Source organism: Battus philenor, unplaced genomic scaffold (genome assembly GCF_028537555.1).
Source record: "Battus philenor isolate CCGP_79_NKW_IND1 unplaced genomic scaffold, ilBatPhil1.0.hap1 SCAF_4, whole genome shotgun sequence".
Taxonomy (NCBI): Eukaryota; Metazoa; Arthropoda; class Insecta; order Lepidoptera; family Papilionidae; genus Battus; species Battus philenor.
The window spans coordinates 15348263-15360977 of NW_027181704.1; the positions used below are offsets into that span (position 1 = coordinate 15348263).

Here is a 12715-nt window from a genome sequence, read left to right on the forward strand (position 1 = left end):
TTGCAGTTTTATTGACGATTTCTTGTTTGTCTAACCTATTTAGATTCTCTTTTGAGCTGTTAGACGCCCACTGAGAAGCACATGCCCCTCTCAAAGATATTTATGGGGAACATACCATATTCACCACGTTTGGCAGGCAGGTTGGCGCAGAGGACGCTGCTGCCTATCCTCTGGCAACTTGTGAACATGGGCAATACTATAAAAATCACGAAATGTAAATTATATAAAATTGTCTACCGGAAATAAAATTGCGACATTCTTCGGGTTGCCTTCCTTTTACCCATCTAAATTGAATAAATAAAATTATAGAACTAATTAAGGAAAGGACCAATATATAGCTACTTCCGCCATGCAGCAGTAGTCGTGCAATAAAGTGCACCGCCCGCCAGTCTGCTGATAAATGCGCATGCGGCAAACAATGCGAATTACACAACTACTACCGTTAAATCACTCAACACGTGTTTCACCCCTCCACGGGGCGTCCTCAGTAGTAATGTTACACCGATTAGTGCCAAACACTGAGTCACTAATCGGTGCCCCGGTATTGGTCCTTTTCTTACTTAGAATGGACTTCCGCAAAATAACGCCTGAATCCATTAGATATTCTATAACTAATGTTTCTAAAGTGAACACTGGTTATCTTTGGGACCGGGGTCTGTTTCAAATCTTAAAGGCATTACTATTCTTCATCTTTTCAGTCAATTGACATCCAATGCATGGCATAGACTTCCGTCAAAGTTCGCCACGATGACAGGTCCTGCGCTGCTCGTATCCAGTGACTTATCGCGACCCCAACTATATCATCAGTCTACCTCGTGAGGTACCTGGCCACGCTGCGTCTACCGGCTTGTAGTCGCCACTTGAGAACCTTTACTTCAGTAACACGAGCGATGTGCCCCACTGCCACTTCAAACATTAAAAAATTAGAAATCATTAATTTTATATGAATAGGATTTATGATTCGTTTTAATAAAGTTAACATGGCTAAGTCTTTTTATTTTATAAAGTACTTGTCATTAAACCTGCATATTGACATCTTTTAAATATGTTACAATTTTTTTATTTCAATTCTACGGGCCAATAACTACAGATAATACAAAGTCTGCAGGAACAGATAATTAAAAAATAATTAATTTTAACAAGTAGTTATCCGAATTATTAAAATGGGTTTTTATTTATTAATTTATTGATTATACAAATGAACTATACCTTCATATATCTTATATATTACAGTGGTATTGTGCTCCGCTCATTGCTACTGTAGACAAGCATTTCTTCGAGAAACGCCGTGTCTTTTCTGTTGTCTTTCTTATCGTTATAAAAATCGTTGAGAAAAGACGTTACGACGATATCAAATGTTTAAAATAATCGAAATGTAAAGATTTATAATTCAAAATTTTATTAAGGTACAGATTTCAACGCATAGCTACAAATAAGACGCAATGGAATGAAAGAGTAAGATAGATGATATGTAGAAAGTAAGAAAAAGAATAAAAAATCTTAAAATGAATGGAAAAAGAGCGCGAAAATAAAATAGTATATGATAGGGATACGAGAGGCCCCCGATAGGCCATAAAAAAACGACGCGCTAGTGGAAACTTATTTCTGTTAATAAATTCTAAGACAAGTCCGCGCGTATTTGCCTAAGCAGCTAATATTTACCTACCTACTAACTAATGCTTAAACACGCGGATCCGTACGTGAGTATAATTTAAATTACTAAATACGACCTTCTCATCCGCATTCCTGTCAGCAAAATAATCGTATATATATAGTTGTAATTTTCCTAAATAATTAAATACGTAAATATAATGTGACCCACTCAGGCAGCTCTAGCCCGTGTAGCGCCTTTGTGCAACTACAACCCTGGCGCCCTTTAGGCCTGACCATCCCCACCCCACCCCCCACCACGGCTTTAACTATTAACTTTACCGTCATAAAAAAATATTTTTTTGGAATATTCCAAAAAGATATTTTATAAGTAGGTATAGCTTACAGTATGGTATTAGTTACGGCCTTTCTTCTTAGGACGGCAGAATAACACTCATTGTTTTTATGCCTGTAACACATCTCTGTTGCGAAACTAAGCCAAAAATCATAAATAAATTAAAAAAGCGTTTACACATTGCTACTTCTTACATTGTTTTATGAGACAATATAATATTTCTTAACATTATTTAAAAATTCGTCATTTTTGTATCACTGCGAGTTGTTGTTTTTCTTATTTTAATAATAAACTTTTTAGACAGTTTCCCTGATAAATACGGATTATAGTTCTAGGTAGTCTACATCTTTTGGGAAATCATTTGTCTTTACTCATTCAGTGATTATTTAATTTCAACATTTTTTTATTTTTTTCATTGTTTCGTTTGTTCATTGATTGGGCTTATTTCATCATTATCGATCGTTTGTAACATTAGACAAAGCAAAATTGGAATCTAGTTTTCCTTGGAATTGGTTAAGAATGTTAAAAAAAAAACTTTCTGTAAACTTTATCACAATCGGCTTTTTTATTTAAGTAATTATTGGTAAATTTACTAGTTTATTTTCATAGATTTATAATAACTTTTTACTGTAAGGTAAACACATTCTTAAGTCACAATCATATACCAATTAGATAAGTCATAAAGTGTAAGATATTCACCCTTGAAAAACTAGACCCTAATGCTATTTGAATATGTATACAGAGTGGTTGGTATAGAACTAGAAGCTATAAAGGTGTGAATGTATAGCTTTTTGGAGGCACAGAACAAAGGCTTATTTCAATCACCTTCTTAAAGTAATTTTGTAACATGTTACATTCTTTTTTTATTAAAATGTTATTGAACAATAACTTCCGGCAGTACGTCTGCAAGGACAGAAAAAATATAATAAATAATTCCGTTATGTAGTGATCCGAATTTTGATAATACTTTTTTAATATATTATCATTGCGTTGTTTATTATTTGTGAAACCATTAATTTTTGGACATGGTGTACAATAATTGACAATAAATGAAATATACATTTACCACTTTAACACACATATAACCGTTCATCATATAATAAATATATGTTTGAACTCCGTACATTGGCGAGATCCGTTTAAATATATCAGACTGTCCATATGAGGATATGTCAGGCGCAGGATGGTCGTGTCAGACCTCTGTAATTTTGGCCGGCATCGACAGATGGCGCTAGTTGTTCACAAACATAAAGGGGCACTGTGCCATAGAATTGACATTAATAAAGAAGACACTGCAACGACACGGCGTATAAGGTTATATAATTTTGATATATTCCAATTTCGACACTAAGGACATCGTAATTGACATCACCAAACCACCATCCCATTATCCCAGTTTCTCTATAGGACGAGTAGCAGGTAGGCTCATTACCACCATTGCACGGTGGAGTTCCCATGGGAGGCATCAGCACAGCCCGAGTATGGAACAATCTGCCTCCTCCGATGATCTCCTTATTTCCAGAGAAATATAACCCGAAACTCTTCAAGGTCAGAGGGAACAGGTACCTACTGAGTCTGCATAGTTCTTCAACCAGGTCGTTGCTTCCTAACAGGTGTTGGTGATGAAATGCGGAATGAAATCCGATAAAAACTTATGTGAATAATAAAACAAGAAAATAATAAAACCAAAGTATATATATTAAAATCATTTATTAATATAACTAGAACAAGCTTATATGTGTTAATAGTTGTACTTAAGTTGTGTGTAAACACTGCTTAAAAATAAAAGAGATTACACATGAAAAATGTTGCCACCGCAAAATACATTTCACCTTAAGTTAGTATGGAATTATGTTAAATGCATAGAGTAATACAAATTATTTTATCAACATAGGATAAAGAGGTTGGTGTATAAACCTCAAAATTTTAATTATAAAAATATATCAATGTTGTATTTCAGCTTTCCAATGTTGATAAATGGCTCAAAAAATATCACAAAATTAAGTAAATCCATTATAATCACCTATAAAAATTAAGAATTTTATTTTCGGAATACAATAATTAAATTGAGAGTTACTATATAAGCTGAACTTTTTCATAAAAACTATGTATATAATGCTTTGGTATCATTAGAAACTAGACAAACGATAAAATATATAAAAAATATATACAAGTTTTGCAGACTTAGACGAGATTCTAATAGAGTAATATGGCAAGTGAAGTCATTCGGAGACTCATTTATATAAACACAGCTAAACGCACATCTTAAATGTAACCAATAATTTTTGATAATGTCAAGTTATACATTGGTTTTTAATCTCAAAACAAATACAAGATTATATATAAGGAGTGAGAGAACAAAACATGATAATTCCAAATTAGATGAAACAATGAATTATGTTTATTCTTATAGTGAATAACCTCTGAAGTTGAAATGTTGACACAAATGATTCAATTTTTAAAAAAAAAATAATAATCAAACTCTGAAGGAAACATGACAGACAGTTGACATGATGTTTCCATCAGGTAAAAAAATATGAAAGTAATAAAAAGATACATTCCAAAAAAGCTATAGATTATTTAAATATCTTTGTATAAATAAACAAGTTTTTTTAATTTTTTAACACGTAAAATCTGAAAAATTTTAAAAAGGTGAAATTAAAATATCACATATTTAAGTGATGCTTATAAGCATTTAAATTGGAATTTCATTTATAATTAAAATCATTTTTAAAGGAAAACTAATTAAAAAAGCTATTTATGCTTTTAAAGACACATTTTAAGAAAAAGCTATAGCGCAAAATATTTGCAATGATACAGATTCATCAAGAAATAACAGCGCGATAGCGTTGCATAGCTTTTTTAGACGTTAAATATAGAAGCGCGATAGCGCTGTATATAGCTGTCAAACAATTAATAAGCTTTTACTGCTATTATATATTTTCATTAGGAATTAAAAAAATATGAGATTTTTTTAATTGCACACAGGCAAAGTTGTTGCCGATTTTTGACCTTCTGTATTAGATATAGGAATTTTCATGTTTTATTCTGACACTCGCCATGTTTTATATATGTAATTACTAATTAATGTATTTAAAATTATTAGAATTAAGATGTTACGTATTAATATTGTCAATAGAACCCACGAGATATGGAAGGAATATTTAACAAAAAAATCTATAGAATTTACAACTAAATTATAATCACTGGCAATAAGTTGACAAACATATAGGAATGATCTATCAATATTTGGATAACAGAAATAGTGTATTGTTATATATATAAATGCAAGGCAAACAGGACATATCCACTCTTGGCAGGCGGGTTGACAATGGCAGTGTGGTATAATGATACGCAAAGGACACCTTTTATACTCTGGAAAATTGTTTATAGACAGCGGCAATCCTAAATAATTAATGCATGTGTGAATTGCATAACATTATATTCCGGGAATCAAACCCGCGACCTACGATCGCGTAGTCTCAGTCCTCTACCATTGGGCTACCACTGCACTCACAGATAATGTATAATAATGACTATAAAACTAAATGTTTAACTAAGAAATGTTATAAAGCAAATAAATTTTATCTGAAGTAGGAATCATGCAATTAAATCCAGAGACTTACGGCGATCTTAACTATGTTGTCTGTCCTCCTAGTTAGGTGCTTATCTACGCCGCGTCTAATGGCTCGTAATGGCCTTTCGAACTCAACGGCCATTTGCACCAACTATGTGCCCCACTCACTGCCACTTCAAGCATGCAATTCTTCGAACTATTTCAGTGACCCTAGTTATTTTGTAAATATCGCCATTTCTGATACGATGAGTGTATAAAAAAGTAAAAACGTTTAGACGTATATTTCCTGTGTAGTTGCCATTATAAAAAAATATTACACAAGTTTGTAACCATTTTTTTAACGTTACTTTTAGTTGCCCAATATTTTAATAGTTACCCAAAAATGATTAATCAATCCTATATGTAAAAAAATCAATGCCTTTCAGTAACATGGTTAAAACTCATCATGCCTAGCCAAAGCTTCACCAAAGTCGGTGGCCTGACTGCCAACAAACAGATCATACTTATCCAGGATCTCTGCTTTCGTGAGCTTTTCATCCGCATCCCCATCAGCTTCAAACACCAAATGCCTGGCCTCCGCTTCTGCATGGTCAAACTCAGGGGGAGCGATCCAGTCCTTCACTTCTACCTCGTCCATGTAACCATCTTTGTTTGTGTCTCTGTCAATTTGAAAATAAATATATATATTACATACTCTTTGTTGCTCTACTATGTAACACATAACTCTTATATTAAAGCAAAAAGGAGAGTTCACTTTTGAATTGTCCGCCTTAACTACTAAATTGCCCTTCTGTGGGCCGTAGGCCCCACGTCGGGAAACACTACACTAGAGTAGAACATATGGATCACAGTATATGATAACTTATACTATGAGATCATTTACAGTATATATAATTGAGAATGTTGATGTAAGCCTTAAATATTGAATTAACATAATATCGAAGTTAACAGCTATTTACAATATAAAATAGAAGAAATAATTCTTATTAAACCAATTTGTCACACAACTTACGACAATAGACTAAAATTTAGATAATGTAAAATATATACATACTACTGTAATCAAAAAGTACAGTAAAATTGTCATTTAAAACTTCCAAACATTAGCAAGGAATAGCAAGGTAGGAATGTCTATAACATTTGCCAAGCGTCTGGTCCATAATCGGACTATCATTTGTCTCAGCCCTTGTTGTGACACGATTGAGGAAATAAAACTCAAATCAAAGAAGTTATTTAAGACTATGAGAAAAAGAATATTCAGAATTTATTGAGAACTGGATGTTGACAAAAATGCGTTTATCGGCCAGGGACTACTTCGAATGGATTTATAAGAATAAATAAAGAATTTACATTACATAAATAAATTTACTTTACTCTTCGATTACAGAATTACAATATATTTTAAATTAAAAAAAAAACAACACATTGCTAGTCAACTTTTTAAAAATATATATATTTTTGACTCTACTACACTTTGCCATGTATTATAGTGGAGAATGTAATGTAGAGAAGCAGGAAGAAACTCAACAATTCTTCTAAACAAAGCTTAACAATACCAATTTATGCACATACACTTTTAGACAAATAAAGCTTAAATGAAAACCAAGTAATCAAGTGCCATTAATTGCAATCAATGCAACATTGCCAAATTCATTTAAATATTCGCTTTTTGAATAAATTAAAATTTTTGTCTTTTTAATGTGTTTTGAATTTAATGAATAGGTTTAATAACATTTTGTAGAATTTGATTAAAAAATCTGACTCCATTCATACATATTTATATATAAATGAATTAGATTTTATGCAGTCGAAATTTTGGTATTGCCAGTTTTTCAGTGCCTTCTAAATACACTATGGCCCCTAATCTTTTAATTTATACAGTTGATTTTTGATTTATTAGTCTACAGTCGATAACAATATTTCAATAGCCCTCTATACCGAGGTCATTATCATCATTTCAAAATTAAATCAAAAAATGGTTCAAAATTGTTTGATATTCCCTTTAAAGACATTCATAAAATTTACAATTACCTCTTTAAAACTTTTATACTTTTAACTAATCATCATACAAGTGCAAAATAGTAGATTGTAATATACTGTTTATGTAGTTATTATTAATTACCTGTATCCGGTGAACTGCTCCCGTTCTTGCTTCACCCAATCAGGCTCCTCTGAATCATCACCATCTTCTGGTTTGTACATATCACCAATGTATTCCTCCAGTGACACTTTACCGTCCTATAGATGTAGACAAACATTAAAGTAGTTCTGCCAATAAACTTACATACTACACATACTTTTGAACAAAAAATCATGACAGATAAAGAAAATAAGACATTAGTTTGTTTTTAGTTAAATTAATAGTATTAACAATTAGTAAATACCATTCCCTCTTATCAAAGGATGTGGACATAATTTGCAAGGATCTGTCCTATTTGGACTGACGCCCACCTACAAGATAGACCAATGACCTTGTTAAGGTCGTCTGAAAACACTGATTGCAGAATGCTTCCAAATGGTCTTTTTGAAAATCTATGACTGGCCTATATCATGGTCTATGTCCATCAGTGGACAACTTATCGCTTGAGTGATCTGATCAAAATTAAAAGCCTGCATCTTTTACCATTCGGTAGTATTCTAGGTAAAACTTTATTATCTGCGACCAAAAGTTATACCATATGTTTTTGGTTGCAATAGCAATCAAAGTGCTCTTCAAACCAAATTTACTTACATTATCTTTATCAATGTCTTCCATGGTCTCTAGGACGATCACATCCCTCATCCCCGAATGGTCCTCTGGGTGTAAGAAGAACCCAAATTCAGTCCTATTCAATGAGTCGTCTTGGTCTAAATCTGAAAAAAAAAGTGTTTCAATGTGTCAGATGTGACGAAAGTTAAATTGGGCAGTCATTAATGTATTTAAGTTATCAATTTTAATTGGATTTAAAGATTTTATTGAGTGTTGAAATATCCAGGGAAACCAAAATTTCATATGTATATTAAGTAGGTCTAAGAATCTGTTGAAAATTTTTTTGAAACACTTGAGTGATATTTGTGACCCACCCTAGAAAATTTTTTACGTCTTTTCGACAAAAAATTCTTTTTTCATTGGATTTGGCATTCAAAATACTTACAACCCCTTATTTTCACCCTTCTCCTATCTACCCCTGTTTTTTTAATAGTACTGTAATAATTTTCTACTTTTAGTGATCTATAAATGATCACTTACCACATATTAATATTGTATTGTGAAAATGTTATTGTTTTTAGTAACTTTGTCATAATTAATGTTATACAAAATTTTAAGGTTTTAATAACCAGATTTAAAAAAAAGTTTTTTATTTATATTCCTATATCGTTAACAGCAGTACCTACCTCTGTAACTTACATAACACATTTTAACACACAATAAGTTAGTTATTATTACATATACCCAAAATATAATTTATATAGCTAAACTGTGTTCGCCGGATCAGCTAGTAGTAATGGATATATTTCTAATTATATACATTTTGATTGACTGCGGGTTGTATATAGGCTAGTGGACAATAAAATCTAAGGCTTCTTAATTTTCAAAAGCTCGCACAAATTCAAGCATTTAAGTTACTAACGACTATGAAGTGGGAATCATGATTTTGACAGTCCCCTAGAATGCTTAGCAACACTTTTCAAGATTGCCAGAGAGTCACACCATTGCTTGAAGGTAAACTATTGTTGAATTTTTATTAACTAGAGCCCAATCAATTCAACATTAAATCATATAAAAAACTTTTCTTTATTCAAATACACACAAGTCAAAAGCACCAGAAGAAACTAAGAAGCACCAGAAGAGCAAGGGAGAAACTTGACATGTGCTCTTTTCAAATATACTTAAATAATGCTTGACAATAATTAAATTCCTGAGTTGAATTAAGGACAAAGGCATTAATAAAAACATACCAGCATAAGTCCACCTCCTGCGATCCCTCTTCAAAAGGTTGGAGTAAGTGAATCCTTCACTGTTGGGGTTTTTCAGCTCTCTCTCATCCATTTCATCCATAAAACCATAGACATTCTTTCTGTATGTCTGTAATTGTGTCGTAAAGTGAGTAATCACAAATTTATCATTACATACGCTACCATCTATTGAGATACTGCTATAAAAATCTTAGAACCTTAGTTTCATAATATGTATTACTATGAACCATTTATTAAATAACATTACCGATAATGCAAGATGACTGAGGGTTGTGGAGGAAATGTAGTCTACTTTTGCTTCGTTTTGGTTCTTCTTGCAGTCTGTGGTTCAAAATACAGACTTGCTTTCCCAATATCATCTGTGGGCTTTACGGCTCCGTGTTACACTTTCCCAGCACTGGAATGCGGATTGCGGGAAGTACTATGCCAGAGCAAAAACAGACAGGCTACATTTCCCCCATGATGCTCAGTTGTCTAGCTCTCTCAATTAAATAACATATTTGTTTACTTAGCCTCTCATTTAGATGTCCAATATTAAATTATATCAATGTAAAAGTTTCTGAACAGTATCAATGTTACAAGCTCACATTGATTTTGTATTTTCTAATGGATATTGATACAATTATTTTCATTTGAAATTATTTGGCATTCATAATATTACATCACAATGTGTTATAATTTCAATTCACTTTTTAAATATTGATGTCAGTACAATTATGTTTTACCATTAAGTCCTGGGTTCAATTTTCGATTCAACCACAATTGCTTTCTGTAAGAAGCCATCTTTAAAACTGTAAGTAAATATCTACTCAAATATCCAAAATTTCTGTTAACAATTTAATTAACGCACCTCCCACGATATGAGTTCATCATGGTCTGGGTTATGCTGCTTCCAGTGCCTTTCCACATCCTCATCAATGTACCGCTTCTGAGTGTAACGGATCCAATCCTTCAATTCCACTAGTGTGACAAATCCGTCATTGTCAGAATCAATCTTGTCAACGATTATTCTAGAACAAAAAAAAAGTTATGAAACATGTTTACACAATTTGATAAGTGGGTCAATGACCTTAAAGCTTATTGAGCACATACTGTCTCTACAGAACAAAAAGTAGTGCATGTAAAATTAATGGCATGATTATCACACTTGTTTTATAAAGAAGAATGTACAATGTCCACATTGCTTTATTTGTTTAGTTTATCTCACACTATATGTAAGATATTGTAGGTTATTATTCTCACTGGGGCTACTACATGCAGAATTTTGAATATTAATAAGATAAATAAGTAAATATGATGTATTAAATTTGAGAGAGATTATTAAAAATTTGATGTTTGCTTTCTGTGATCAAAAATTACTCCGAGTGATTGCATTTACATCAATAACAAGGGACTATAGCCATGTAGCTCTATAGTGTAGTGAATAAAATATAGTATAGAATTATGAAGTAAGCACTACTTGCTGGTTGGAAGCAACACAGCCCTCTACTAACCACTCAATCTTGAAAGCGGGCAAAATACATACATGAGAGAGATATATGTTTGTATGTATAAATTTCAATCTCAACTATATATAAAAAAAATATATCAAATGTATGCAGGGTGGATAAGTTATATATTTAAAAAGGTGAATGCATATATTATTTTTATTGTTTGGTACAATTGAACAACTATATATGAAGAGTATGTTTCGTTTTTCAAAGACGAAATTTAATCTTACCATTATCTGTATGTAATATATATTGTGTATATATTATGCTTACATTTGTGTCAATTTAAAAACATCACTAAAATGTAGAACCAACCAAAGTGTTATTTGGACCTACTTTAAATTATATTTAATATGTTATGTTACTTCCTTAGCATAGATCATAATCAATACTAGAAAAATTTATTAGTGTATATATAAATTCAGATTATTCAGTTAATTAAAATAGACGTTTCTGAGGATAGGGGCATTACTTACCCCAGTCTTCGTTTGCTTTCTTCGGGAGGTAGCTGGTCGAAGGTCTTAGCCTGATCTTCACCTAAGAAAGCGTCGTGGTCGTACTGTTTGTTATGATGTTCATTTCTGAAGTGTTCCTGGTCGGAGAGATGGTCGATTAGCCGCTTAGTTTCATCTGGATTAGGAACTCCAGCAAACACCGCCGATATAGTCAAAACGACGAAAAGCGTAGTCTGCATTATAACTGAAATATAAATGTGATTATGAATTAATAATTTTATTTCAACAATTTAAAATTTATCCTATAAATTCAAATATACAAGTGAATAAATTTATACCGGCGTTTAATTCTAGTTGCCGATATCAAGGCGTTACAGAATTTCAGTTCAATCACCCGCTATAAAACTATGACCGCCACGTCAATATTCAACACGTAAACTTCCTGTCGAGATCACAGATTGAATAGATTGTTCCCTATTCCCGAACAGGAATCTCGTCGAGAACCGACTCGAACGATCGACTTTATCTCAATGTTCGTAAAACAGATCGCAAAAGTCATCGACGAAATATCAATGTACAGATAATAAAAAAAATTATTCGTGACTTAAAATTCTTATTGGAAATCATTTTTTTAAAAAAATTATTTTCACATGAACTTAATATTGATTTAAATAACCATAACCATCCTAAGCTTGCTTTACTAAACAAATAAAGCAAAGACAAATACCTTCAAAGACGCAATTTGAAACGAGAACAAACTTAATAGGTAACAGAATAATTACAAATTTAGTGACACTTTTCAGAACTTTAGACCCCTTACAAGCATTATTTATCAAGTTTTTAGCAATGCTTCAATATTTTTTTCTTAAAATGAAGGCGGTTATATTCATGGTAACTATTAATACTGCGATGCTTTTTAAAAGCGGAATCAAGAGGTTCTTATATATGCGACAAATTTATTAATTTCATAACTGTTTCAAAGTTTTTAATGACTTTAATACAAATTTGTGCTAGAAACCCGTGTGTTAGTTTTTGCACATTCTAGTAAAAGAAGCATTCTTATGATTTAAATCTAAACTTTACAATTGTAATTCACAGAAAAACTTTGAAATATAGCTTAAACTTTTTGGTAAGCCATACTGTTAAAATAGTGTCAATTATATCCATTAGATAATAATTATATTATAACTATATTGAAGTATAGAAAGCTAAATATTACATTCAGAAAACTGTAAGCACCAAATAGTCAATTAATAGTCTGTATTCTGTTCCTGTACGCAAATTTTAAACT

The 12715-nt window shown here is 31.9% G+C and overlaps 1 protein-coding gene across 1 annotated transcript; it reads right to left on the bottom strand.

Moving 5' to 3' along the window:
- Window positions 1–5672: 5672 nt before the first annotated feature.
- scf (Calumenin scf) lies at window positions 5673–11949 on the bottom strand. Its single transcript, XM_068771615.1, has 7 exons — window positions 11763–11949; window positions 11446–11668; window positions 10330–10489; window positions 9462–9588; window positions 8254–8375; window positions 7645–7760; window positions 5673–6181 (listed from the first exon to the last, which is right to left on the bottom strand). Exons 2-7 carry the CDS (start codon window positions 11661–11663, stop codon window positions 5956–5958), a joined length of 969 nt encoding a protein of 322 aa, XP_068627716.1. The 5' UTR covers window positions 11664–11668; window positions 11763–11949; the 3' UTR covers window positions 5673–5955.
- Window positions 11950–12715: the final 766 nt, after the last annotated feature.